Consider the following 27,738-nt stretch of genomic DNA (forward strand, 5'->3'; position numbering starts at 1 on the left):
CGCCCGGCTGGGCAGCGCCGGGCGTGCGCGGTGGCGGCGGGGCAGGGCCGCGGTGGCTGCCCCGGCCCGGCCCGCGTCGGTCCGCGGCCGCCCCCGGGTGCTGAGGGCCCGCCCGGGCGGCAGCCGGCGGGGGAGGGCGGCGTGGGGCCTTCCCGCCTGCCCCGCGCCTCAGGGCGGGGTGGGGATTTCCACCCGCCGCCTGCGGACAGGGTGGGGGGTTCCTGGAAGGCCTTTCCCGCCGCCGGGCCTCTCGCCCCCCGGAGCAGAAGGGGTCCCGCGCCCCGGCCCCGGCGCTTCGGCCGCCGGGCTTTTCCGCCACACCGATTTGTGTGGTTTTTGCAGTGAAACCGGCGTGGGGGAGGGGAGAGCTCTGCCCTGGGCGGGCGGCAGCGTCCCTGCGCCGGCAGCCGGGGGGCGACGAAATCCCTCAGCTCCGCGTCTGAATCAGCCCAAAAGTTCTGCAGTAAAGGCAGGAAAACCCGGGCCTCCCGCTGGCGTCATTTCTGAAATAAGGGGAGTTCATCGTTTCTGAACGAAATAATAATTTCTGATTGTTTCAGGGGAGCTCAAAGCCCTCGGCGGTGCCGGCGCGGGGCCTCCTCACGGCCCAGCGCGGGGGACGGCAGGGCCCAGGCCGCGGGCGCCCCGGGAGCACGGGGGTTCCCCTGCAGGCAGCCGGCCCCTGGCTCCTGTCACGGCCGCACGCCGGGCCCCCGGCGCCCAGGGAACGCGGGAGAGCGCGGTTTGGGGATGTGGCAGCCGGACGCCGCTGAGGCGCGTTGCTCCGTGCTGCGAGGCTCGTGGCTGTGCGGCGGCGACCGGCGGGCCGCGGCAGCGGGGTTGCTGGGAGCGGCTGTGGCTGGTCCCGTCCCGCGGCCAGCGCTTCAGGTAAGGCATCGGTGAGGGGTTCCTGCCGCTTCGGGAACGGTGCGTCGCACCCTTGGCACCACTGCCGGGGTCACCGCTCCTTCGGGAAGCGGAGAAGGGGATTTTGAAGAATTGCATCAGCCAGGCAAGAAGTTTAGCAACGTGGAGGCTGTCACGCTCCTGCTCCCGGAGAAGCGCAGCCGTGCCAGGAAAAGGGACGTTGCGGCAGAGTGAGCGAAGCGGTGCCGGTGTGGGCGCACAGCGTTGTCCGTCCCGGGGGGCTGCGTCGCGCCGACATGTGCATGGGGATGCTCATCCCCGCGGGAGCCCCCGGCATCGCTTGCCGTGGCCCTGCCGGGAGCTTCTCGCCTGGGAGGGCGCCGGAGCAGCACACGGCCTCGCACCACGGGCTCGCAGCCTCGCGGGGCTCGCGTCAGGCCACGGCCGCCTGCCCTGGCTCGCCTCCCTGCTCCGCGCCCGCGCTGTCCTGGCACCGGGGTCACCGGGAGAGCCGCCACAGCGGCTCGCCAGGGGTAGCACCAGACGGGTCGCGCCTGGTTCTGGCCGGTGAGGATTTCCCCCGGCGCTGGGTGAATTCCCGGCGCGGTGAGGCGAGACCTTGTCCTGCCGGCGTGGGAGGCCGTGAACCGCGACGCCCCCGCCGCCGCCTTGTCACGAGCGCCGGGAGGGCACCGGCAGCTGCCGGCATGTGAGCCCGGCAGGGGGGAACACGCGGGCCGGGGACCCCGACCCAAAAAACCTGCGCCGTGACCTTTCGCCAAGCGAGTTCCCCTGCAAAAAGCACCTCGCGCTGACCTCACCGCCGCGTGGCGAGCGGCTGCGTTTCACCCCCCACGTCATTTTTTTTTTTTTTGGGCTTAAACCAAAACCCGCCTGCCGCCGCCCATCCTTCCCAGTCCCTCCGGCGTCCGCTTTCCCTCCGGCATCCGCTTTCCCTCCGAGCGGGCGCTGCGGGTCGGCCATGACGCTCTGCGTGCAGGTAAGCGAGCATTCGGTGCCACCCAAAATGGCATCTTAAAAACCAACAACAACAACAGAATTCCTCTGGGGAGGATTTCAGTTCGGGGGCTCGGCGCAAGGGGCTGGGGGCTTCTCGCAATGGTGTGACCCAACTCTGGCGCGGGTGACGTCATGGCGGGAGGTCAGGGTGTCCCCAGGACCGCGGACCTCCACAGTCACCCGCTGGCGGGGCACGGGGCGGGGGGGGATGAAGGGGTCCCGGGGATCCCCAAGCGTCACCCTCCGGGTCGTCCCGTCCCCCCCCCCCCCCGCGCCCACCGATGGGTGACCCGGAGGGTGACGCTGTGCGTGGGGGTGACGCGGGGGAGGTGACGCTGCGTGTGTGTGGGTGACGCCGGGGGGCGCTGAGGGGAGGTGACACCGGGGGGGGAGGGGGGGGGGAGTTCTGAGGGAAAGGTGCCAGCGGGGGTGTGACGCGGTAGGTGGGTCCGGCTGGGGCGTGGCGTGGCGGTGACGTCGGCGTGGCGTGGCGTGGGACGGGGGGGAGCTTCCGGTGCGGGGCGCGGACGGAGGCGGGCGGTGAGTGCGGGACCGGGCGGCGGGAACGGGCGAGGGGCGCCGGGCCGCCGAGGTTCCTCCCCGGGAGGGCGGCGGCTGCAGCCGGGTCGGCGGGGGCCTCCCGAGCCCCGGGGGGGGCGGCCCGGCCCCGCGGCCCGTCCTGAGGGGGGCGGCGGCGGCGGCGGGGCCCGGGCCTCCCCTTGCCCCGGCTGGCCCGCGGCGGTGCCCGGGCCGGTGCCGAGGGAGGAACGGCCGGCCGGGGTGCACCTTAAAAACCTGAATTGCCCGTTAAAGACCCGGTTAAGTGCCTGCAGCGGGGGAATAACGAGGCTCGGGCCGGGGAGGCAGAGCCCCGGCAGCAGCCGGGCCGCAGGGCGCTGCCGCGGGGGCTCGGCTCTGGAAGGGGATCTCCCTCCTGCGGCCCGGGGTCTGGGCTCTTCGTGGGCTCCCGCAGCCCCTGCCCCAGGCCCAGCCTGTGCGGGAGCCGAGCCGCTGCCTCGGCCTGCAGGACCCGAAGGTGGGAGATGCCTCCTCAGGTCATCGTAAGCCGTCAAAACAAAGGCATTTTATTCTTTTCATCCTTTCTGATTTGTAGGAGATGCCTCCTTAGATCACCACAAGCCATCAAAATAAACGCATTTTATTCTTTTCCTCTTTTCCGATTTGCTTGCACCTCTCAAATCTTCATTTTCCAGCCCTCTACGCCCGCCAGGGCACTGCCGGTAAATCCGGGCTCCGCTGTGGGCACGGCGTCTCCCCGGGAGTGCCTGGCTCTGGGCGGCATTACCGTCCTTTTTGACAGCTGACGGACGTGAGAACAAGTGGTGGTGAGCTGTGGTGACCCCACTCGGTGCCTCCAGGAGGACTGAGGTGGTTTATTTCTATTCCTGATCAGCTTTAGGACTGATTTTTGCCTTGTTTTGGGACAGAAGCCTTGATTTCTCTGAATAGGCTGCATTTCAGTGAACTTGGAGAGGGATTTTAGTGAGGTCTGTCCACCCTGTCTCTTTGTTCTGGACTTAATTCTAAAATGAACTGTAAAGTTTCGTTCCACATTTTTAACTAGGTGGAGGCAGACTCGTGGTTTGCATCTGTGTGTTTACCTGCGTTGCTGGCTTTTGGGTGCCAGTGTAACGTGCTGCGAGTAATGCAGTTTATGTGAAAAATGACCACCATCCAGTTATAATCAAACAGGGTAAATATTTTTATTTTCAGGCTCTGGAGATACAGCCAGAATTTTTCGTTCACATGGCAGCAGCAAACTCTACTCCGCCCAGCTCTTTGGATCTAAACCAGCCTGGATTTGCAAAGGAGATCCTGGGAACTAAACTGGAGGTCAAATACCTCTGCTCTGATTGCAAGAACATATTGAGGAGGCCGTTTCAAGCTCAGTGTGGACATCGCTACTGTTCCTATTGTCTGAAGAAAATTATAAGGTAACTTCTGTGCCTTCAGTCTGAAAACAAAATGCTTGAAAAGGCATTTTCAAGCAGAAAAGGAGAAAAAAATCTCATTTTTCGGGGCCTTCTCAGCGAGGGAGCTGTGTTGAAGTTCAGCACCAGATCTTCTTTAAGGGAACGTGTAATCTCTGACTTGCTTTTATTGTTCTGGGGGTTGCTTCAGCGTTCCCTTTTCCAGAATCTCCCGGATTGTTTTTGCTGTTCAGGTGGCGATCCAGGTGGATCACCCATCTCCTTCAGTCTTCCTCACAGCTACCGAAGGAACTTGCTCCTAAAAGTCATTGTATGTTGTTGTGCCAAAATGTGAGACACTGGGTTCCAGAAAAGTTTCGTAGTGTTCTGTCTCACTCTTGCCTTTCCGTGAGGGACGTTGAATAGAGCGGTTAATCAGGAGAAGAAAAAAATTAGAATCAGAAATGGGCATCAAAAGTACACGTGAGCAAAGGCTCAGTGTGGTGTTTTAAAAATAAGAGAATGCTTTAATTTTATAAAGTTACCTGAAATCGTTTTATCGTTAAGTCATAAAAATCGGTCTCTTTTTGTTGTGTTTGATGGTTATTTTTCTGTCTGCTAGTGCTGGACCTCAAAAGTGTGCCAGCTGTATTCAGGAAGGAATATACGAAGAAGGAATTTCTATTTTGGAAAAAAGCTCGGTAAGCAAAAATGCATTGTAAAAAATAAAGAAGCTCGCTGATGCCATTAATCCCACTTGCAGTTTTTGTTTAAAACACAAGTCTGAGAATCCGTTATTCCTAGGAAACGTTTTCTTCAGTAGTGAGAGTTATGGTTAATGTGGTGGACTCCCCAGCTTCTAAAATCCAGGTCATGTTAACATAGCAGTGCCCTACTTAAACGCTGTCGTAACAATTTGTTTGCCATTAGCGCATCTCTGAGGATGTGAGGTGGCAACTGGCCTGGGAGTAAAGTCTTAATAAAGAATTAAGGGACCCGACCAAAACTGCAACCCCTCAGTAATTTTTGTGGTTTGCTTGGTTTTTCCATTTTAGGCTTTCCCAGACAACGCAGCTCGTCGGGAGGTGGAAAGTCTGCCTGCTGTCTGTATTAACAGTGGCTGCACTTGGAAGGGGACAATTAAAGAATACGAGGTAAAGATCAAAGCAAGGCTTTCGATGTCTGTGTCCTTTTTCTTTCCTCTGTGTTTGGGGAAGGCTCAGGTGGTTTGACATGTCCGCTGACGCTGGCAGCGGTGGTGGGAGCTGCTAGCTCCCCAGACTCTGCTGTAAGCTGGAGCGATTTCTTGACCGAGCCAGGTTTGTGTGCCCTGCTGAGGGCACAGGCTGAACTGAAACAATTTCATTTTCGCTTGTGATCACAGGCATCAAGCACGGCCCTTCTGTGGTGGGAACCACCCGCTCTGTCTCCAGCTCCTTTCCGCTATAAAAGACAAGCGAACTGTCAGGAAACCGTGCTGTGCCATGAAATTGTTGTGAAGTTGTCTGCATTATGTGAACCTAAAACCTACGTCAGACCCATGAGCTTGGGGAAAATGGCTTGGCCACAATCCTGTTTCCAGCCAGCGGCCCCCATAGCTACCAGGGCAGTGGCACTGGGTGTTATTCACTGGCCGGCCACCCGTTGCTCCAAGCTGTTCGGGGCCACCAACCTGCGGGACAGGGTGGTTTTTCACCCCTGCTGTTCTTGAGGAGCCCATCAGCTCTTTAGTCCAGGCCTTCTTTTTGTGGCCCTGGGCGTGTGGTCCTTAGCATGTATATGGCTGACGTGCCTCATGAGAAGTGTGTTCTTGCTGAGGATGGCAGCAGGCTGCACGCTTCCCTGTGCTTTCCAGCAAGTCAACTCTGCTGTGGCAATTTGCGTCGTTAAAATGCATTGGCGGTTAAGAATGAATGTATATTTGCCTGTGAAGCTTTATGCTCCTGAAGGACAGTTCTGTCATCCCTCTTGGAATGGAAGAACCACCGCGTGGGGGGCCTGAGATAAGAGGAATAAATTTTATTTCCCTCTGACGCTTGCCCTAGGTAAAGATTGTGGCCCTGTGGTTCGTGGAGCTTTGGTAGTAACTGAGGTGTGTGTCAGGAAAAGGTTTAACCTTGCTCTGCCTAGGCTAACCTTTGGGTTCTGTTTGCAATGCCACTGCAAGATGGCAGGAAGAAACAGCAGCTGTGGATCACGCCTGAGTTTTCTGCCTAGCTCGCTAAGCCTGTTAACAGGGAGATGCTTCTGCGCCTCTGCTTCCTTGTCCTGCTGGCTAGAACCTTCCGCTGCTTTATGCAAAAAGTCCAGTCCAGAAGGTGAGGGGATGTAGGGTGCTGAATGGTTCTCCTGCTGTGAAACCTTCATCCATAGACCTGTAAGTGGCTCATGGTGTGGATGGACGACTGAATAAATGTCAGGTTAAAAGCTTCACACTGATGCAGCAGAGAGAGTTCGGCAGTTGCAGTGCAGGGTAGAGGGTGTTTTACTGAGGTTCCAGGTTCAGGCTGTGCTGTTGGTGCCTGCAGACTGTTTGACCGACGCTTTCATTTCTGCTGGTGACCAGTGATGAGGAGTCTGATGCCCACTGTAGTGTTCAAAACGGTGACTAGTAAGTGAGCTTATCTCCATGAGACTCAACCAAATTATATTTGTCAGCAGCTTCCAGTGCTGTTGATTGTGCTGTGACTGAGGAGCTCTTCTAAACTTTTGGGTTTAAAAAAAATCTCAGAGTTCCTGCAGGGCTCAGCAGAAATCGTCGGCTGCCTAAGGTCCTCCCTGTGTGGTCTTACAAGTGCTTGAACGCAGCCTTGAGTCCAGCCAGGACTTGTACTACAAGTTTAAAAAGGCAACGAGCTGTCCTGGGATAGCTCTGTGCTGTCCTGTCTGTCTTCCTGCAAGGCTGCGTGTGTGCATGATGCTCCGGGATCTTATGCACAACTGCTTAAGAGCATCTGAAGTGATAAGGGTGCGCCTCTTTTTTCCTCTCCACCTAATCTTCAAAAAGTCCTGTTAGGTGGTTTGCTAAAACAGCGTGTTTCGTAGCAGTGCGGCTCCGGAGCGCTTGGACAAAAACTGTCACAGTTTTTGTGAGTCGCGGGGCAGTCCCGTGCGATGAAAGGAGCAGGGATTTCGAGCAGCGTTAGTTGGTTCGTCTCGGGATTGAGCTCGCCTCTCCTGCCCGCCGTGGCTGGCACTCGGTCTGATGGGGGTAAGGTTATTTTGTGTCCTCTCAGGAAAAGCTGATTCTTTCCTGGGAACTGGTGGGAGGAGGCAAGGTCTGGCTTGTGTTATCTCTCCTCCCAGCTGCCTGCCAAAGAGCCGTGGCATTTAATCAGGCCTGGCTGTCCTCGTGCAGACGGAGCTTAGGAGATGGTATGTGTGGCTGAGGAGGGCTGATGAAAGGAGGCGTCAAATGACCGTGTTAGCCCGGAGTCTCTCTCGGTGCCACGGACTAACGTTAAGCCCTGCCTTACGGGTAGGCTTGTTTAGTGCTGCAAAGCGGAGTTTACCTCGTGCAGTATGGTTGCATCTGTAGCCAGCAATGTGTGTAACGTCCTGCAGCAGCTCAGCTTTCCCACTATGGAAAGTCCCTTGCTGTGCTATTTCCGACAGGACATGGAAAGTCCCTAAGAGCAAATTCATTGTTTGCTAATTTAAAAATCGCGTGCTCGTACTGAGAGAGACTGACTTGGCTGCTCTCCACTTACAAATCAAGAGATACTGTCACTTCTGGTTTGCTCATCTTATCAGGGCACGAACAAGGAAAAAAATGTTCTGCAGCTGAAAAGCTCTGGGTCTTCAACTTCAAAAAAAGTAATAAAACTGATTTCAGTTTTGCTTTCTGTTCAGGCAGACCAAAGTTTGGGCCTCAAAGGGACATACAGAACTGAAAGAGTGCGATCTGCTTGGACATGACTTGCACTTCTGCTTAAACCTGCGTGAAGCATATGAAATATTTAAGTGTTTAGCGCATGCCTGGGTTTATAAATGCATTTTTCAGACTTTGTAAATATTGTAAATATTTAGTGGCGTTTGGATAAAGCAGTTTGTGGTGGGGCTGCAGGGGTTTTCCTTTTAATCAGTAACCTCTTTTCATGTATGGGTTTCCTGATGAGTCTGCCTGAACGAACGCACAGAAAAGCAGGCTGTGGGCAGGAGCCTTTAGCTCAGGTGGAAAGTCTGAGGAGGGCTGCAGAAACTCAATTGCCCATTAGAGCAAAAGGGAGGACCAAGAAAACGTGTCCTGTGATATCCAGGCAGAGGGAGCTTGTGGTTTCTCAGCACTGGAGCATTTCTTTTCTTGCCTTGCAGTACCTCCAATTGCCCACTCTCTCTTCTGTTTTATCAACACGCCTTCCGCTCTCATATACCTTTTATTTATGCTTTTTGTGCCGCCAGCTCCCTTTCTTTGCCCCCCTCCGGGACGGGGATGGGAGGAGGGGGCTGCAGAGGGGCGTTCACGTGGTCAGCCTTGGCATTTCCACATTACCCCAGCCAGAGGTTTTAACTATGCCCCGCTCATCTCAGGAGGTACAGAATTACTTGAGACATAAGGAAATGGAATTGTCTAAGGTTTGGAAGGAGAACTAAGTTCTAAGCTTAATCCTGACAGCAGTATTTAAGCTGAGGTGGGGGCAGCGTTGCTGCTAGGAAAACAGATGAGCTCAGCTGATGAGGATGGGTGGCTGTCATCTGGGATGATAACCTGTCCTCATCCAAACTGGAGGGGAGGTGTTCTCCTTGTGGGCAGTTGTCACCTCGGGTTTGGAGAGTTCGCTTTAACTGAAGCCTGGAAGGCTGTGGAAGATGCAAAACTCAGAATTTAAGTGGTGTTACTCCAAAGCCCGTGGTGTTGGAGAGGTGTCTGCAGCCCCTTCTGGGCTACGTGGCTTCCTGGGGCCCAGAGGACAAGGTAACTGGGCAGTCCCTTCTTTGCCCAGTCTTCCTACTGGGAGATGCTGGAGAAGCCCCGCTGCACCTCGTGTAGAGAAAACTGTCCCTCTTCAAAAATGCTGCTGGGGTCCTGAGCCGGGGGGGTCTCCTGCTTCGTCATGCTTCACAGTTTCATGCATCCCAGGAATGCCCCGATAGTTTTTGGTGGTGGTTTTGAGCTTAGGCTGAAAACTTCAGCTTCAGGCTTTTTTGCACGTTGCTTAGAACAGAGCTGCTGGTCTTTGGAGCTGCTTCACGTGGCTCCTGTTGCCCCCGAAGCGCACTTCTGAGTGTTTTATAGCGGCATTGTCTGCATGGAGTACAGCATTTTAAGCGCTGTGGCAAGCACCCTTGATGATGCTGTAGCAGGGCCACCAGCCTTCCTTTTAAAATCAGGTACATTTATTGTCTTTTTCTGAAGGTTTTTGGCTCCAAGTTACGGTATGGTGTTGAGGTGCAGTTTGCAGCCAGCTCCGGCCTGATCAGCAGTTTGCCCCGGGACCAGATCACTTTCTTGGGGGACAATCGCTGACTTGCACATGCAGGTGACCAAAAGGACCTCCTGCTTTGGAAAAAGGGATCTGGCACACCTTTACTTTCCAGAGCAGGAGCTGAGGTCCCCAAACAAAACCCGGCCTCCCTTACAGTCCCCGAAGTAGAGTTTATGTAGCTGGCGGCCCAGGCACAAGGCAGTTTCCCATCCAAGCCTGTGGTGGGAGGTCGGGGAGCGCCGGAGAGCGAGCCTGGCAGGGGGGCTGGAAAGCTCCAGCTGTAGAGGGGCTGCTCTTAGCTTATAAAACCAGCTCAGCCTTCTTGCGGTGGCCCACCTAATTAACAGTTTTGGCATCTGCCCCTTGGAAAACAGAAAGCTGTAAGTTGTGAGCTTTGAAGCGGAGTGCTATGTGTCCCTTCTAAGCTGTGATGAAACCCGTCAGCATGAACTTGACTTTGGGAGTGGTGGGGCAGCACCTCACGCCCAGGGAGATGTTCCTGGGGCTCCAGGTGTCTGGCAGGAGCCAAAGCCACAATCCCACACCCTTGGGCACTTCCAGCTCTTCGGACAGCCTAGAGAAATCGGGTTTGAAATCAAACCACTCACCACAGGCTTGACCTCTCCAGCACGTGAAAGACACCCGTCCTGGTTGTAATATTTGTCTCATCTCCCCTTTTCTGGGTGCCAGTGGTGTTCTCGGCCTCGTGCTGTAGCAGCCCTTCTGTTCACAGCCTGCACCTCCGCACTGGCGAAGGAGTCGACCTTGCCCCTGCGCGCTGTCTGCAGCTCGCAGAGCTTGGCCGGTACCAATGCCGCCCTTTCTGACGGGACGGCCAGGCAGACCTCTGAGAGGCTTCGTCCTGAGGCTGTCCCTTTTGAGCTGAGCGATTAAGGTGAAGCTTTGCGTGCTGGTGAAAGCCCTGCTGGAAGGGAGGGAGATCTCTCCAGGGGTGGTGTTCTGGGACCTGGTCGGCACGGGCAGTGCTTTCAGCGTGCTTAGAGCATAGCCATCAGCACTGCAGCATCCCCTGCAGCTAACAGCAGCGGTTGGCTGATAGAAATAACTATTGGAGGTGAATTCAGATCAATGCTACAAATGTGCCGGCGCCTGGCATCATTAGTGTGGTGGTGCGATTGGTGTCCGCTCCTCGGTGACGGGTTGTTCTCAAGCAGTGACCTTGTTAGATGTGAACAGCGCGTCTTGGGCATTTTTCACGTGAGCGTGACTGTAACTGTTAATTCTAGCCTAGAAAACCCGCGGAGTTACCTCTGATCAGATGTTCCCGATTGCTTTGAACCTCCCTTACGTGTCAACCAGCTGCTTACGGAGACTCGGTGTAGTCCAGCGCTGTAATTTTTCATTTCCTTGGCAAGCGGATTTAGTCTTTTTGCTTTGCGAAGCAGCTAGCCACATCTGAGGTAAGAGACAGTGGTGCGTGGGCTCCAGCTGGCGTGGGGCCCGGTCAGGTTCAGACTGGGGCTTATCTAAAATGCTCAGGGGGTCCTGCCCTGCTCCGTTTCAGACCAGAGTCTCCCTAGGAAAATCGATCCTCTGGGATGATGGAGGGATTTGGAAAAAGCATCCTGGAGTGTCCCACTGCCTCGTGCTCGTGTAGTTTGAAGCAAACAGGGAAAGGCAAACTCTGTTTTAGGAAATGTTAGAAAACCCACTGCTGCTTTTAAATGTTTCTTGTACCTTCAGCCTTCTTCAAGACCTGCTCTTGCTTTCACATCCATCTTCAATGCAAGAAACGCTGCCTTGATGTCCTTCTACTGATAAACCCCACATCAAACATCTAATCTACCCTGAAAGCCAACGAACAAAACGGTTGAATGCTGAAAGCAAAAGTTCTTGTGCTGGTTCTGAAAAGAGGCGTGAGCGAGGCCCCTGGCAACCCCCGAGATCTCTTCTGCCCATTTTTGTCCTCAACTCAGAGGGATGCTGCGGTGTTGGACGGCGGAGCAAAGGCGGTGCGGGTTTCCCGTGCCGTCACTGCCATATGCACGCCCACCAAAGCCACAAGCAGTTACTGATGGGAATTTAATCTTTGTTTTTGACACTTTCTTTGAGGTTTAAGTATTTGTGATGCCAAGTGGACTTGCTCGGATCTCTGTCACCAGCGTGTCCCAGCAAAGGGAGCAGTTTGTGTCTGGTGCCAGCTGATGCGATGGTCTCAGAAAGCTCCCATTCCCAGTTGGCACTGTGAGTTACAGACTGCGTTCCTGCTTTCCAGCCCTGTGTTGCTGGGCTCTGTGCTGTAGCGCAAGGACCACGTGCGTGGTAGCCCAGCCTACCTGTGTGGGGGAAGCTTTGAGCAGGCCTGGCTTAAAACTAGCCTTAGGACTCCCCTGACGAGGAGGAGATGCAGCACGGAGGGGCACGTTGGCTTCAGAGGAGCAGGATGTCCCAAAGTACCTGTGTTTTGTGGCACGCTCCCCTCTTGGAGGCTCCGGAGCCCCTGGGGACCCGGCAGAGGTGCCTGAAGCAACTTGTGCTTCGAGGCACAAGGGATTCATGTTCCCTTGCAACCTAGGCAGGCATCTCTTTTGTGCTGGAGACCCATTTTCAGTGTTTTCTCTGCAATTCTGTGGGCGCATCCTTTTTCTTGTAGCCAGGCTAAGATGCCAAAGGAGCTGTGTGCTGGACACAGCAATGCCGGGGCTGGGGACTGCCGAAGCCCTGCCATCACTCCGGTGAACGCTGTGCCGCTTCAGCTGGCTTTCCTCTGTCGTCCTGTTAATTTTCCTTCCTTTTCGGTGCTCCCTTCCTGCTGCCAAGCCCTTCAGCTTTGTTTGTGCTTGTGGGTGCTGTTGCCGTGCTCGGAGGGGACTAACAGCCTCGCTTCCAAAGATCAACCTGCAGGAGAGTGTTTGCAGAGGGGCTGCGGTGCGTGCAGCTCGCACCAAGCCCGTGGCGCCGCGCCTCTCTGCCAGCCCTGCCCTTTGCGATCGCCTTCCTGCAGGACTCTGGCAGAGGCATCTCGCAGAAGCTGTTTCAAAGGTTGCTGCTCTCAGCCGCCCCCTCTTAGCTGGAGGGGGAGCATTGCGTCATGCCGATGGATTTCCCAACGCGGTTGCAAGACCTCCGTAAAAACGGACTTGCGTTGGTACAGCAGGTTACGAGCAGGGCAGCTGGGGAGCAGGTGCGCCTCCTGCTCTGCCCCCGTGATACGGGGATAATAATTTTCAGCAGTAGCCTCTTCCATAGTTCAAGTCAAGTTTAGCAAAGCGTTGAGAGGCGAAATGGCGATCGGATTAAACCGCAGTTTTCCCTTCTGTCTTACTTATGCAGGCACAGCAGAGCAGCTCATCCTGGCATTCCTTAGGAAACGATCATTGCATCCTCCAGGGATCAGCTGCTATTAAAACCTGCTTTTCCCCCATGCGTGCCTGCGCTTTTCTGCATGGCTGCGTTGAAATGTGTTGCCCTTGCTGTCGCAGAGCTGCCGTGAGGGAGCTGCCCATCCCTGCTGGTTGAGGGCTAGGGGTGTAGGGGCGTGATCCCGCTGGACGGGAAGGAGCCCCGCTCTGAGCAGGAGTGCCCCGAGAGAAACCTCCACTGCAAATACTGCAACTCGCTTTTCTGCTTTCCTCATCTTGAGGTAGGAGAGTTACAGTGTGCACGCAGGCAGCTCCGTTCACCGGCAGGCCTACAGGCAAGGGGAGGAGGGCTCAGCACCTCCATCGCAGCCCGTTGGTGCTGCTCCGGAGCGGAGCACCGGTAGGTGCTGGAGGACGGAGCGGCTGCAGTGGTGACCCACAAGCACCTGTGCCCAAGCGAGTGCTCGTAGGCTGCCCTGGTCCTTCCGAAGGTGGCAGCGGTGTCTGATTTTCTTGTCTCTCAGGTGGGCTCCCAGAGAATCGCCTGTTCTGATGGCGGCGTGTGATGTACAGGCTGCCGCTGGGCTGTCGCGCTGTTTATTTTTAGGGGCTGAAATTGATGTGTGGATCAATGGGCGGGTTTGGTTTTAATTGAGTGGGAAGAGTGAGGTATTGCTGTGCAGGCTGTTAACTCTGCCCGGTTTGATTTTCCTACCCCTGCTGTTGGATGCTGAAGGCTGGTCTGCGCCTCAGTTTACAGCTGGTGGGTGAGACATCAATGCCGAGGTAACCGGAGAGTGGCCCTGAAGGTCTGAGTCAAGCCGTTGTCTTCCAGCTCCGCTTTAATTCTCCTATTGCCACCCCCTCTCTCCGACCCCCATCTGACTTAATTTCCACAACAGGTTCACTTCAGGAGAGTGACTCTGCTCTCACCCAGCCCCGCTCGCAGTGGTGGCTTTCCAAAGCTGCCCGAAATGTTCACAGCGCCTGCCTGAGCCTCAGAGATGCTCGGCCCTGCCGCAGAAGCTCACAGATGTGGGTTTGGGAAAGGTGTAAACAGGAGGATTACCCCATTCTTGGAGGAGTAGAGTGTGGCAGATCAGGCTGGAATGCCAACCCCTGCTCTCCGGCTCCTGGGCGGGGTAGATTTCTTCCAGCGGCGATACCGTCCGTCTCTGTTTAGACACCCGCGTAGAGGGGGAAGGAACAGGGCATTCCAGAAGAGCCCGAAACTGTTTATACAAAAATGTTTGTCTAGAGCGTTAGATCTGGGCTGGTTCAAGCTAATGCTGCTGGGTGCCTTAAACCATTCACATACGGACCAGTTGCACTTTCGGCTTAGCTGTGCGGGGCTGGTTTCCCTTCCCGTACCGCGAGCTGGGCACGCTGCGCAGGGCTGCCTGCGTGCTGGGTGTTGTATCACGGTGTAGCGTGGAGTCGGGATGGAAGATAAATGCTGGGAGGTGGGGAGTGCAGAGGGGGTGGTAGTTTCACGCCTAGCGCGTTGGCATGGGAGAACAGAAGTTTTAAATACTCCGTTTTTAAATAGTTGCCTCTACAGTGAAGTTTCCTTCCTTCAGCCAGACCGTCTGTTCTTATGCCAGCATTTTGCGGGTCGCGGGGAAGATGCTATCTGGTGTTGCTAGAACATGAGAGCAGTAGGTGGGTAGAGGAAAGGTTTCGGCCCCTCCGAGCGAGCGGGGTGAAGGAAGGCGCTCTGCCTCCGCCGCCGCCTCTGCAGGCAGCGCTGCCCAGCCGAACCACGCAGGCTGGCCGGTCGCTTTTCCAGGGACGGTGCAGTGAGGCTTCGAGTCTGATTACTCATTTAAAATATAAAAAGGAGAGAGTAACTAAGAAGCCAAAGCTGAGCCACTAATGGGTTTCACTTTCCAGTTTCTGATGTGGTAACAGTCTTTAAGTTTGTGCGTGTTTCCCCTCCCCGCCCCCCCAAGATAGTAACTTATTTTAATAAAGAATAAATGTTTTCAAAGCATCTCAAAATAAATAAAAGTTTTCAAAGCATCTGGTTTCAGATGACTACTTTATAAATACTTCTGTTTTGTTGGTTTGTTTTTTTCCTGGTACTAGTATGGCAGCATACTTCAGCGCACTTATTTTTCAATCTGAATTTTGAAGTGGAGATTCATGGCATTTACAATACCTTGTTTCAGCTGGTCGGTGTGTAAAGGGAAGGTTTAAGCCGTGTGGCAATGACACAGAAAGCAGAGGCACATTCTGGCGTTCCCAATTTAGCCGGTATTGCTGGCCCCGGTGTCTGCTGGGGACAGAGTATCACATTGCCCCGATCATTTGCTGAGCTCCGCTGGCCACCAAACAGACTGTGTGTGCTCTTGCTGCAAGGGGGGTGCTTGCGTGCGGGGGCTATTAAATAAACATAGTTAAAGTACTTTTCTTTCTGGTTGAAAACTGGTTTTCTGATTCGAATGTGAAGATACTATCAGAGGGCTCAGCCCAGCATGTGATGAGCAGGCTATGGGTTTGTACTTCAGCTGACTGATAACCATTACAGTGGAAAAATTATACAAATTATCTTGCTGAGACAGTAGCTTACTTCACTCAACCTGCCCGTATGTGTGTTTTCCTGGTCGAGCCATAAATGGAGCTTCCTGTTGATTATCTTGTCCATCAAAGCAGTAACTTGATTGGTTTTTTTGTAAATTATAGCAGCTGTTAAATTGAGGCTGAGGCTACAGAGGCACCCAAAATTCTGGTGGCCTGGAGATCACACAAATGAGTCAGCATGCAGAATTATTGGTGTGACCAAGATTTGAGTATAGGTTGGTAGAAAACAGTGCTCTTCTGTAATAAAGGATGAAGCTACCCCTGTTGAATTGTACTCATCATATAACCTCATCGGAGCTTTTATTTAGAGGACCAACTGTTGTCCTGTTGATTCTTTTGCAGGCTCATGATGAAGTCTGCCCTGAATTTCCACTGACTTGCGAAGGCTGTGGGAAGAAGATTCCAAGGGAGAAGGTATCCATCCCACTGTCAGTGAACCGTGTGCCGCGGTGATGTTTTGCGTCCTGATGGGCTGACGCCGGCATTCTTGGAGCGGGGAGGAAAACTGAGACCATTAGAAAGCAGAGCGGGGAAAACAATTAAGTGGCAGCCGTTAGTACAGATGTGACCTTTCCATGAGGCTCAAAATACTGGTCGGGCGCGAGTGAATGTGACTCATCGGTGCTTGTAGTTTTGCGTTAGTGCTGCCGACGCCGCCTCCCTTTGAGCGGCGTGCTTGCCCTGTTTGGGTGCAGAGCCTCCGTGAGAAAAACACGCTCGTGGGTTTAAAGGGTACTTAGGTCCTGTGTATAGCAACTGTATCACCACTGCTGCAGTTATGGAAAGGGAGCCCATCTCCAGCTAAATTAATTTATTTCTAATGAATCATGTCATGGAATCCATGTCTATAGGGTCTTCATGCTTGCTGGCTTCTGGAGCAAGGCTCAAAAGTCTGAAAATCAAAGTTTTGGGAAACATCTTCAAAAAGCACGTTCATCTGAAACCGTCCTGCCTGCTACAGGCAAATATTTTTAGTAGCAGTGTTGCAAGAGGCCCTTGTAGCGGGGCAGGGGGGACAGAAGCATCCAAAAGATGAGCAAAGAGTTCTTCTAAATGGGCAGCGAAGTGACAGACTTGGTGCTGGGGTCTTGGGGTACAGATCTGCCTGTCTGCAGGCTAAGCTGGAGCCCAGCAGAGACTGGGCTTGTAGGATTCCCACAGGTGATCTATCCTTTGGTTAAATATTAACAACTCCCTCTTTTATCTCTCTCCAAACTTTTGTTGATTAGCTGCAGCCATTGTAACTCTGAGTAACCTGACTCATTAAGCAAGCCAGATGGATCTAGCTGCTTTTAAAAACAGTTTTAATCGACATCTGTTGTAGCAGATGTAGGTGTTAAACGTGGAATATGGGTGTTGTTCAGAACAGACCACTGATATCTGATGAAGAGAGGTGTATCAAAAACAAGATGATAATGTGCCAGTGCTTGTTAGCATTAATCATGCGCTGTGTGGGAACCCAAACGAGTCATCTTGGTGGCTGGGGGGTTAGTGGCCCTTTTTGGTAGAAATATCCACCATTGGCCTCCGTTCATCACGGCAGCTGCCAGACGAGAGGCGGCCGAGGTGCGGCGTCCTTCAGCACCCAGCGAGGGGGTGCTGGACCCAGCGGAGCATCTTCCCTTGTGCAGGTGGAGCTGCAGTAATTGCTACAAATACTCAGGCAGGACAACTGGGGAGCTTTCTGTTCTCGGATTTATAATGCTTAGCTGGAAGGAAAAATACCAAGCTGTGGCACGTCCCGAGTGGGGTTACATGAAGTGCACAAAATTAAGTGGCTGGCTGTTTCGCAGGGGTGTTCCTCAGGTCTCCCCTTCCTCTGCCCTCGGTGAAGCTTGTTGCTCAGCGTCCGTAACATGTACCTGTGCTGGTTGCTTTTTCCTTCTTGCATATGCAGCTGAGAAGTCAGACCTCCTAGCCATCAAGAGAAAGAGAAATAAAACTTCCTTCCAGGTGTCAGGGCTATATTTATATTACAGTGAAAGCCATACCTAATGGTAGGCAGTGTCCAGGTTTAACCACGTGCTTTGGCAGCTAGAGATCAGCGATGGCTTGGCTGTCCTTGAGATCATCTTCGCTTTCCTAGACATCGGTGAGATGGAAGGGGAGCTAGCTGGGGAAACACAAGATCTAACATTGCCTTCCTTCCCTCCTAGTTTCGGGACCATGTGAAGACTTGTGGCAGATCTAAAGTGCCTTGCAGATTTGAGGTTGTCGGATGTGCTGAGCTGGTAAGGGCTCGTCTGTTGATGTTTATCTCGGGACTTGTTTTCAGTTCCAGTGTTTGCAACCTGCAAACCGCTGTTGCCCCAACTGTTACAGATGTTTGCGTTCAGATATTTGACAAAGTAGTGTTTCAGACCCTTTGCAAACGGAGCTTAACATTATCTGCTGTCCAGAGTTCAGGTGTCCGGAGAGTGAACTTCATGTGGAAGGAAACATCCTTCTTGAGAAACACCCCGAGTGCTTTGAGACTGGTGGCTGTGCTGCTTTCAGCTGTGAGCGCAGAACTGGGCATCTGGTGTCTTGCTCTCCTGCTAGAGCTTGGGCCAGGCCACGTTTTTCCACGTGACTTAGTTTTCCCAGCTCCTACTGGTGATGTTCATATAAATTCCTCCTCGGGGGGATTACGTGAGGCTTTGTCCTTTGGTGCTGTTAAGTACATCTGACAGCGCGTTTGGGGAAGTAGCGGAGGAAGACAGAATGGAACAGTGTGTACAGCTGGGGAAACGTTAAGCGTCCATCATTGTATGCGATTGCAGCATTTCTAAAACAAAACAAAAAACCCACCCCCACCCCCAAACCATTTTTTTTTTAACTGTCTTTCTTTGGTTTTTCCCCTTTATAATTTAAAGCTGATGTTGTGACCTCAAGGGGAGGAATTTGTTCTGTGGATGGTGACAGCGTAGATTGAGCTTGCTGAATGGGGGATGTATTTCTCTTCATGTAGGTGGAAAATGAAAAGCTACCAGAACACGAAAGCAAATGTTTGGCAGAGCATCTCTACATGCTACTGAGTTTTGTGCTCAGCCTCAAGGCTGGGTCCGGAGACCTAAAGCCCCTTCCCACCCTTTCCTCATCACAAAACAACTCTCCGCTACTGGCAGCAAACTCCCTGTGCTCGGAGTCAGAGCTTTCCAGGTCCCTGGAGCTCTTGGGAAGATGCGAGGCCCTTGAGAGGAAGACGGTGACCTTTGAGAACATTGTCTGCGTGCTCAACCGGGAGGTGGAAAGAGTGTCTCTAACAGCCGAAGCCTACAGTCGGCAGCATCAGCTAGACCAGGAGAAAATCGAAACACTGAGTAACAAGGTGTGTAACCAGTGGCTTGGGCTTTCCAGCACTCTGAGCAGAGACTTTTTTTCAGTTTCCTTTCCATGTTATTAGCTAGCAAAGCTTCACTGCCTAGCCCTGAAACTCCACAAATCTGAAGGCAGAAGTAAAATATCATTTCTGCCTATGCCCAACCCTCAAAGCTTCCCGGAAAAGACGGGAACTAAACTGACATACATAAAGCGTTCAGGTCTCTGTTAGTTAGCAAGTTACGCAGACACCGAGATGTTGTTCCTAGGTGAAGTTTTCCAACGAGAGACGGAGCACCCAGCATTTCACTGGATCTCTCTGAATCCATGGGGCTGCTCCCCTTCCAGACCTTTCAAAAGGAGCGTAGTTATGGGTGCCGCACTGCAGCGGTGTGCCAGGCACGGTCTGGAGGTGTGAAGAAGCTGTCCCCACCAGTATGCTCCAGCAGAGTCCGTGCTGGGCGCTGCCAGTGTGTCTTGGCAGCAGGGAGCTGTGCAGTTTGCAGTGTACCTGCACTCCCTCGGCAAGGGAGCTGCCAAAACTGGCGTGACCCTGTGTTAGCTAGCAGTGATTAACCCCGTGGAGACCTTGTTGGCTGGGTGTAGGCTCTTCTCTTTCTCAAACTCGTTTTCTCACAATGCTGAGGGTTTTTTTCTTTTCCCCCCATCCTCACTTTTTGTGCTGCTAACATAACGGAGCTGCTTGTTGGGAGGATTTTTCCATTTGCTGTGGGAAAGTTTCCAGCTCAAGCACTGAGTTGTATCGATGTATAATGACAAGGTTCAAAAGAAAGCTTTGGTGAATTGGCTTACGATGCTAAATTTCTCCCTCCCGTGACCCCTGTCAGTTCTGGAGAACATCTCTCACTAAAGAGTCGTTCTGAAGGGGATGCTGGTGTCTGCTGGCTTTCTTGGGTCTCACAGCAGTACGTGTTTCTAACCAGGCTGCACCGTGTATCCCACTGAGCAGGTCCGGCAGCTGGAAAGGAGCATTGGGCTCAAAGATCTGGCCATGGCTGAGATGGAGGAAAAGATCCGCAACATGGAAGCTTCCACCTACGATGGTGTGTTCATCTGGAAGATAACAGAATTTGCCAGGAAGCGTCAGGAGGCAATAACAGGCCGCTCTCCTGCGATCTTCTCTCCAGGTTATTGCCCACTCATTTGCAAAATTGCAAAAGCCTTTTGCCTCTCAGCTGGGTGTGGGATTTGTAGCGGTGTCCTTGGCAGGGGAGGTGCTGGCCGTTCAGAGGTACTTCTGTTCTGTCCCCCTTTCCCCGTGGAGCACGGAACATTTTTTTTTAGTGTTGGGCTAAATGAAAGTGCCCTGCTGAAAGAGGTGCTTTTTTGATTGCAGAAGACCTTTGAATTTTGCATAATAGAGAATGCAACCCACTTAGCTCTGGAATAGCCCTGCTTAACCCTTTAGTTAGAATTAAAATACTCACAGACCATAAAACCAGCAATAAAATGGTTAAGGAAGGGAGGAAATATATATTAGAGCCTCAGAAATATATTTCGGTGCCTAAAGCATGACGGTGCAAGAGACAATGTCTAAATAAAGCCCAAACCATACCTAGGGAAGTGCTTGAATAGCTGTTAGAGGAAGGGGCTCTCCTCACAGAACTGCCCCACCCCAGCGCTGTTCCTCCTCTGCTTAAAAAAGAAAATCTCAGACAGTGAGCAGGAGGTTGTGATCTGGTTGTTTGCTTAGGTTCAGCAAGCAACCAGGTTTGCAGCTGTAAGATGAAACCATCTCTTCGCACAATTTCGTTGCTCGGTGGGGAGCTCACCCCGCAAGGAGACGAGTTTGTGTTTGCCTGAGCAGGAATCCCGTAGATCTAAGCGTGCTGGAGAGCTTTTTCAGAATGCCCAGAGCTGCACGCAAACCCAGAGCACGTACCTTACGCCTGCTTCCTGGTGCTGTGGAAACGCAGACTGTGGCTGGGCCACAAGATACAAGCAGTTGAATTTTAAAAGCTATTTTTAGGTCTGTTTTCTGGATGAAGGCTGTTCAGAGTCCTTTTTCTCTTGAAAAACTGGCAGAAAAAAGGATTCTCCTTCTTGAGGGGAACTAAACTGCTACTGAAATTGTGTGCATGCCATTAGCGTTGTAAAAGGCAGCAGCAGCCGTGGAAAACCCCTGCTCTCTGTCCCCTTCGGGAAGGGCAGCACTTCCTTCCTTTTCCCAAATCTGCTTCAAATCTATGTTGTTAGACTTAGAGAGAGGACCTTAATTCTGGCATCTCGTCCATCTCCTGCACCGTGCTCGAGAGTTGCTTGACCTGAACGTCTGCAGAGGCTGTGGTTTGGAGGGAGGTGCTGGACGGAGCTGCCTGTTTTCCTCTGGCCACGGGCACCCCGGCTCGCTGTGCCCCAGCTCAGGGGCTCCTCGAGCCCCTCCACGAGCTGATGCTGCCCGGGCTCTGCACAGCAGGGTGGGATTTGATTTTCCAGGTTGGAGAATCAAGTCAGCTGGTGGAGGGAGAGGAGTATCAGAGTCAGCCTGAGGGAGGGAAAGGGGTGAAACCTCTCCAAAGCAAGAGGCTTCGTCTGTCCCGACATTCCTTTGGCTGTGCTCTGAATGCACAGTTCCTCCCAGCACTGCAGCTCGTGGTTGCCGGTGCCTCCTCCATGCTGTGCGCTGGCTGGTCTCCATCCCACACCTGGGCAGCGGTGGCCGGGCCTGCCTTTGCAGGGCTCAGGGCTTTTATAAACCATTTCATCAAAGGCAAAACTACTTTGTGGGCCACCAGACTCTGTTTTGTGTTGCTGGTTGGTCTCTGCAATCTGCTAATGAAAATCTTGTACGTGGCTGGAGGGATTGGAAGGTGAGGGTTGCCTCTGCCTGACGCCGGGGCTGCTTCTGGAAAAGGCAGGACTTTTTTTTTTTTTATCTTGCAAGTGCAAAGTATGAGGCCTTGTCTCCTGCAGTAGTCGATTGTGTCACGTAGATGAGAGATTCTCATTCCTGGTGCTGCTTTAGCTGAGAAAAACAGGCTGAGAAACAAATGTTTCTTGTGGAGGTGGGTTTTTTATCTTAGAAAGGGAAGTAAATAGACGGGTGCTGTTCAGTCTGGGAAGGAGAGAGCTGGGAGGGGAGAGGGCTGCGTTGTGAATAGGATGAAAAAGGGAAATGAGTAGAATTGTTTGGTTTGTATTTAAATGTAAAGGCGAGGAAATACCAAATGAAATCAGTGTTAAAACAAAGAGAAGGAAGCAGAGTTACCACTCACTCGCCTTGTGAGGACACGACGACTGCCGCAGGATTTTGCAAAGGGCAAAATCATGAGTTCAAAAAGGCAAATCCGCACAAGAAGGGTTCATCAGGGATGTGAACCGGGACAGCCCAAAGCGAAGCTCCTGCTGGAAGGCCACCCGCTGCTGGCCGTCGGATGCCAGGGGGTGGCTCGCTGGGCTCTTGCCTTGCTTCCCATGCTCTTTGCCTTTGCCTGGGCCGGGGAGAAGCAGGGTGCCTGGATCACTGTTCTGAGCTGGCGGCATGGCGCAGAGGGGTTTTAGCACTCGGGCTACCTGCTGCCTTTTCCCGGGTACTCGCACCGCTCTGGGGCCGTCCTTCCTCCAGCTCCCCGCCTGGTTTCACATTCACGGGGTTCCAGGAGTGCCGAGAAGCCCCAGGTGGGCAGTGAGGATGTGCGGCTCAGACTGGCAGAGGGTGGCATCTGCCCTGACAGCAGTTGGAGAGGAAAGTTGGGGAGTGCCAGGAGGGAAGCGGGTGACAAAGCGTCTCTTGCTCCTCACCCTGTGGAAGTGCACAGTGTCTCTGGTAGCACCAGTCTGCCTGTTCATAAAAGCGCACTGAGTCCCGCGGTAATGTACGGTCTTTGATCTCCCGCCCCATGCCCTGAGGCTGCTGAGCCTCGCCAGACCCGAGGCACGGAGCTCTGTGCCGCTGTGTGAGGGTGGTTTGCGGCAGGTCCCCTTCCAAGACGTATTTCTGTGGCCCTGCACGGGTCTGGTATCACAACATGGGCATTCCCAGAATTTAGCGAAGGAGGGAGCCTGAGATCCCAGAGCCTGAGATCCCAGAGCGTGTCCCCAGCCGTGCCCATGCCACGCAGAGCAGCTGGGATCCTATCGGGAGGCCGAAGCTCGCTTGCTTGAGCCTCTGCCCCCGTCGGAGGCAGCCAGCTTACGAAGAGGGTGCAGTGAGTACTGAGGATGGTCTGTCCCCAGGCAGGGTTTTTTGGGAGTGGTTTTGTTCTTGCTCATCAGCGTTATTGCCATGAGCCGCAGCTCCTTTAGCAGCCGCGTGCGGCATGGCTGGCAGGTCTGCGGGGGGATGCAGTGGGAAGCGCCTGGCTCCTGGGCAGAGCTCCAGCTTCGGGCTCTGCCTGGGGCGCTTGTGCTGCGGTGGCGGGTGGGGAGAGCCCGAGGGGCTGGCGGGTGCCCTGCTCTGTGCCGCGGTGCTCTGCGGCTCGGCTAGGCCAGGGGCTAGTGACTGCCTGACCCCAGGCTGTCTCCAGATGGCATCTGACTGTTGTTTGTACCTGATGCCTTTCGGGCCCACCTCTGCGGTACGTGTATTTTAAGACCCAGACCTGGTTTCTTCCAGGATCCAAACTTTAGAGTCCTCAGAGTTCAAAGGAACTTGTTGGTGCCAGGCTTTGCTGGGTTTGCCACTCACTGCGTCTGTTTTGCAACTCTTTGATAGCTTTCTACACGAGCAAGTACGGCTACAAGATGTGTCTGCGCATTTACCTGAACGGGGATGGCACCGGGCGTGGGACCCATCTGTCCCTGTTCTTTGTGGTGATGAAAGGACCCAATGACGCGCTTCTACGGTGGCCCTTCAACCAGAAGGTAGGTTTGGGACAAAGCCGCTGTGCCCAGCAACATGCCTCTCTAGTTTTGCCCCCACTTGAGCTTCTAGATGCCATCGGTCTGGCCTACTTAGCAAGTAGAAGAAGGAAGGACTTTGATATGTCGACTGCCCTGGGGATTCCCCAGTCGTGCTGAAAGCACCGAGCGTGCTACAGGGCAGGGGCACGAAACGGCAGAGGCTGCGGCAGGAGAGCAGCAGCGTGTTTGGAAAGCGAGCGGAGCCTCTGCGTGAATCCGGGGCGAGGGAAGGTTGTCGTGGCCTCGGTACTCGGGGCGAAGCTGATGCCCACTTGGCGTCAGAAGCTCAGATTGCCGTTCCTGGACGGTGCAGGTTTGCGAAACGCTTCAAGGCTGAGTGGGCGAAGTACTGATGCAGAGAGAGGGGCCGCCTTTTGCAAGGGGACAGCAGCCCTGCAGCTTCATTAAGTACCTGCGTGGCGTATTGGTGTTGGGAGCGAATGCCACGCCGGCCAGTTGTAGGTTTTTAGAGTCGGGCTGCCAGCCCTGTGCTGCCACACAGAAGTTTCCAGTGACAGGGCAGGATGTGGGAAGGTTTCTGCAGAATGTCACCAAGATGACGTTCTCCGCAGACCCTGCTTACAGGCATTTCTCAGGTTTGTAGGCGCGTGATGTGGCTATGGTTCCATTGGTACTTGCACGTTTCACAGGCTTCAAGCGAGCAGGTCACCAGCCTGGGTTTCCACGTACTTTTTATTCAGCTTCTCTTGTATATTTTCACGTTTCCCCACAGGTAACCCTGATGCTCCTGGATCAGAACAACCGGGAGCACATCATCGATGCCTTCCGTCCCGACGTGACGTCCTCCTCCTTCCAGCGACCCATCACGGAAATGAACATTGCCAGCGGTTGCCCGCTGTTCTGCCCCGTCTCCGTGATGGAAGCCAAGAACTCCTACGTGCGTGATGACGCCATCTTTATTAAAGCCATCGTTGATCTCACGGGCCTCTAACCCTCCTCACCTCCAGGAGCAGTGAACACAGAGCCAGCTCTGAGTGGGGCATCCCCCTCTTGTGCTGCACTTCAGGCAGGTCTCGGAGCGAGGAGGGGGCAAAAAGCGGAAGGGGAAAAGCCCTTCCTGAAAAGGGACCTTCGCTCTGAGTGGAAACAAGGTGTCTGACGGGAACCCTCTTCCCTGGTGTCCGAGAGACCTTCCCGGAGAAGAGGTTTGGGTGGACGTTCACGGTCTGCGGGGTACAAGAAGATCTCCCACAGGGACTCGGGTGTCTGAACTGCTGCTGCCTGGGCTCCCAGTGGAAGCCAGCGCAGCTCTTGCTCTAACAGTTTAGTGCACAGCCTCAGTGCTCTGTAGTAAAACAAGGGTTTGGCCTGCCCAAGCACCACCTCGTGTGGATGTTTGGCTCAGCCGTCTAGGATTTTCCTCAGAGATCTCTGTGTTCCTGGAAGTTTTGTGTGCTGCAGGGGTGCCGTTGCTCTGCGCTGCTGGCTGGTCTGTGCCTCGGTGGACAGGAAGGGTGCGCGCAGGCTCGGTGCAAGCGGGGTGAGAGAGGTGCAGACTGGTTTGCCACTGGTTTGGTGCCATCAGTGTCTGCAGAGAGGGGTGCTGAACCCAGCTGTGTGGCAGGCGGGGGAGCGGTACCCCGTGTCTGGCCCTCGCTGTGTGTTTGATGGGTGGTTTGTGCTCTGAGCAGTACGCAGGGAGCGCGGGACGGGGCAGGCAGTGCCCGCTGCCTGGCAGGGAGCGTGGGGCAGCACCGCGGGGGCCCGTAGTGAGAGAGAAGTGAATCTCCCCTGGGGCTGCCCGTCCTGTCCTGGGAGAGGAGGGGGATGCAGGGCTCGGTGCAGGACTGCAGCTCCCTGAACCCTGGGAGCCCCAGGAGGGTTTTTAGCCAGACCCCGCCATTTTCTGCCTGCCTGTGCCCAAGCAGCGGTGGGCAGGACGGTGGTAGTGCTGGGCAGGACAGTGGCAGTGCTGGAAGCTGTCCTTACGCACACACAGAAGCTCCTGAGCTGGCTTTCAGCCCCATCACGGGGCACCAGGCGCACCAGCCTTCGCAGGGCCCTCTGCAGCGGCCGAGCACGTACGGCTGCAGCTCCACCGCCATCTGCGCCCGCGCTGCTGCCGTCCACCCGCATGGGCACTCACTTCCGCAGCTGCGGTGCTGACAGAGGCGGCACGTCTCCTGTCCGCCTGTCTGGTGGGTGGCTGCTGGCCAGCCCCTGCCCTCCCCGCGTGCCTGCCTTGCCCACCAGCGGCTGCGTTCCCCTGTCCTTCCCTCGGCTCTGGGAACAGCGTGCCTGCCGGTTCCCGGTCATTGCACACTGGAGCTCTCTCTGCTCGGCCCCTCATTGAGCCGCCAGCCACCTGAGTAGGACCTGGGGTGGCTGGAGAAGTCCCCGAGTGAAGCTTGCTGTCCCTTTTTTGTCCCTGGGCTCCTGGCACTGCTCCCTTCTGGGCAGCAAGGGTTCAGCACCCACGAGAAGGTCTGTATTTGTGAAGAAACTGCTGCCAAGTCCCTCCGTCGTGGCTGGCCGGTCCCTCTGGAGTTGGTTTCTTGTGGCCGTGAGTAAGCCTGGAGGGGCAGGGAGCCAGGCTGGACCCTGGAGGCTCTGCTGCCTTCTCTGCCTGTGCTTCCCTCCCCTGTGTCAGCGTCCGGACGTGCCCCAGGAGTTGGTTTGTTGGTCACAGGCACCAGCTGCTGGCCCACCTTGCAGTCCAGGGTCCTGTCCGGCTCCCGTGCTGCTCCTCCAGCCAGGAGGGTGGGCAGCGAGGCTGGAGAGCGCTCACACTCACCCTCTTCTTGCTCGTGGCCACCATGGATCGCCCTTGGCAGGGAGCAGCGGCCGCTGTTGGTGGGCCCAGGGGACGCAAGGCAGCGGTGGAGGAAGGCCCGGAGCCCCTCTCTGCCGGCAGCGCCCAGCCTGATGGACGCAGAGCCCACCCTGTTTCTGCTCTGCTTCCACCTCTGCTCCGGCACGGCCGCCCTGGCCATCAGTGGAGACGAGCTGGGAGCCCTGCCAGGGCTGGCTGTCCCCCTGCGCGGTGGCACTGCCCTGGCTGCTGGCTCCTGGGGTGTTTTGGGGCGTCCCTGCTGCCGCCTGGGCAGCTCGGGGGGTGCCTGGTGCCCTGCTCCAGGCTGGTGGGCAGCTGAGCTGGACCCTGAGCCAGGCTGGATCTCCTGCACCTGAGGGTGCTGTGCCAGCCAGGAGGCTCTCCCTGCCCTTGAGCCCCTCTGAAGTCCCAGTGTGGATCTTACCATACCTGGTGCGTGCAAAGGCTGTGGCCGGGGGCAAACTCTGCCGTTTCAGCAGGAGCAGGGGGACGGGAGGCTGCGCCAGCGTGGCCGGGCTCGGTGCAGCGGCTGTGGGTGAGCCTGGGATGCTGCTTAGGCAGGGTGGGCTCGGAAACCTCCTGGCATGGCTGCTGCAACCTGGGAAAAGCGAGGGCTGGGGTGCAGGCAGGGGCCTGCCCGTTTCTTTCAGACGGTCGGTGGCTGTGTGTCCGCCTGCAGCTGCCCCTCGCGGAGCAGGAGGGGGTGGGCAGCTGCCTGCGCCCTGCCTTGCTGCCGCTGCCCCCGGGGACCCTCACCACTTCTCGCAGGACCCTTCCTGTGTGCGAGCCCCCTTCCAGCCCGGCCCGAGGGACGGAGCAAGCCCTGTGTTGCCACTCTCACCCTCTTGCCTTAGGAGGAAGATACAGCCTAGCGAAGCCCCGCTCCCACCTGCCGCAGCTCTCCACCACCAGGCCCAAGGGAGGCTCTCAGCCCAGAGAGGCTAGGAAAGGCCTGGAAAGGGGGAGGAAAATCAGCTCCGCTCATTCAGTAGTTGGGAATTCAGTGTGTGATAGAGGGGGGGAGCTTGCTCTGAGCGTCTTTGCTCCCAGGGTGCTGGACACCTGCAGCCTGCAGCGGGGCTGGGTGGCTCTGGCCAAGCAGTGCCGGGGGGGCCCGCGGAGTCGCTGGCTCAGCTGGAGGGGTCTGGGCTGTTTCGGAGCTGGGTGCTGGGCCTCCTGCCCCAGCAGGTGCCCAAAGGGGGGTGGGAGAGTCCGTGCTGCGAGCAGAGATGGGGCTGGCCCTGTCCAGCCTGTGGAGGGGACACCGGGGCTGCGCTGCCGTCGGAGCCGGGCACGGCAGGGGAGCCGCAGAGCCAGCAGCTCTCCCTGCGTGGCTGAGGAGCGGCAGATCTGGTGCTGCCCACGCTGGCTGGGCCTTTGCCATTTCTTAGCAGCGGTGCCGGTCGCGTGTGTCCCTCGCAGCCCGTGTGCTGCCGGCGGGGGCACGGGGCCGTCCTGGGCACAGCTCCGCCAGCCGGGCACATGGATGCTTGGCACAAGCCACCGCTGGGTTTTTTTGTGGTGTGGTTTTTTTTTTTTTTTTTCTTTTTTTCCCTTTTGATCACAGCTATCAGAGAACACCCATCTCAGTCAGCCTGGCACTGTGAAGTAAGTTTTTTTTCCTTGAGGAT

General features: G+C 55.2%; 1 protein-coding gene across 7 annotated transcripts; it reads left to right on the top strand.

Annotated features, from left to right (window-relative positions):
• The first annotated feature begins 99 nt into the window (after window positions 1–99).
• On the top strand, window positions 100–27,594 carry TRAF2 (TNF receptor associated factor 2). 7 transcript variants are annotated; one of them, XM_082327634.1, is made up of 10 exons: window positions 100–888; window positions 3,622–3,842; window positions 4,441–4,519; window positions 4,874–4,972; window positions 15,493–15,564; window positions 17,307–17,381; window positions 18,101–18,460; window positions 19,421–19,598; window positions 23,126–23,274; window positions 24,047–27,594. In XM_082327634.1, the coding sequence occupies exons 1-10, from the start codon at window positions 751–753 to the stop codon at window positions 24,263–24,265; spliced, it is 1,590 nt and encodes a 529-aa protein (XP_082183760.1). In that variant the 5' UTR covers window positions 100–750; the 3' UTR covers window positions 24,266–27,594. The 7 variants fall into 7 exon arrangements, 6 of the variants coding, with proteins under 6 accessions (XP_082183760.1, XP_082183761.1, XP_082183764.1 ...); XM_082327635.1 differs by having other exon boundaries at window positions 753–1,867; XM_082327638.1 differs by lacking the exon at window positions 100–888 and adding an exon at window positions 2,395–2,427.
• The last annotated feature ends 144 nt before the right edge of the window (window positions 27,595–27,738 follow it).

This window comes from Platalea leucorodia, assembly GCF_965183815.1.
Source record: "Platalea leucorodia genome assembly, chromosome: 15".
NCBI lineage: Eukaryota > Metazoa > Chordata > Aves > Pelecaniformes > Threskiornithidae > Platalea > Platalea leucorodia.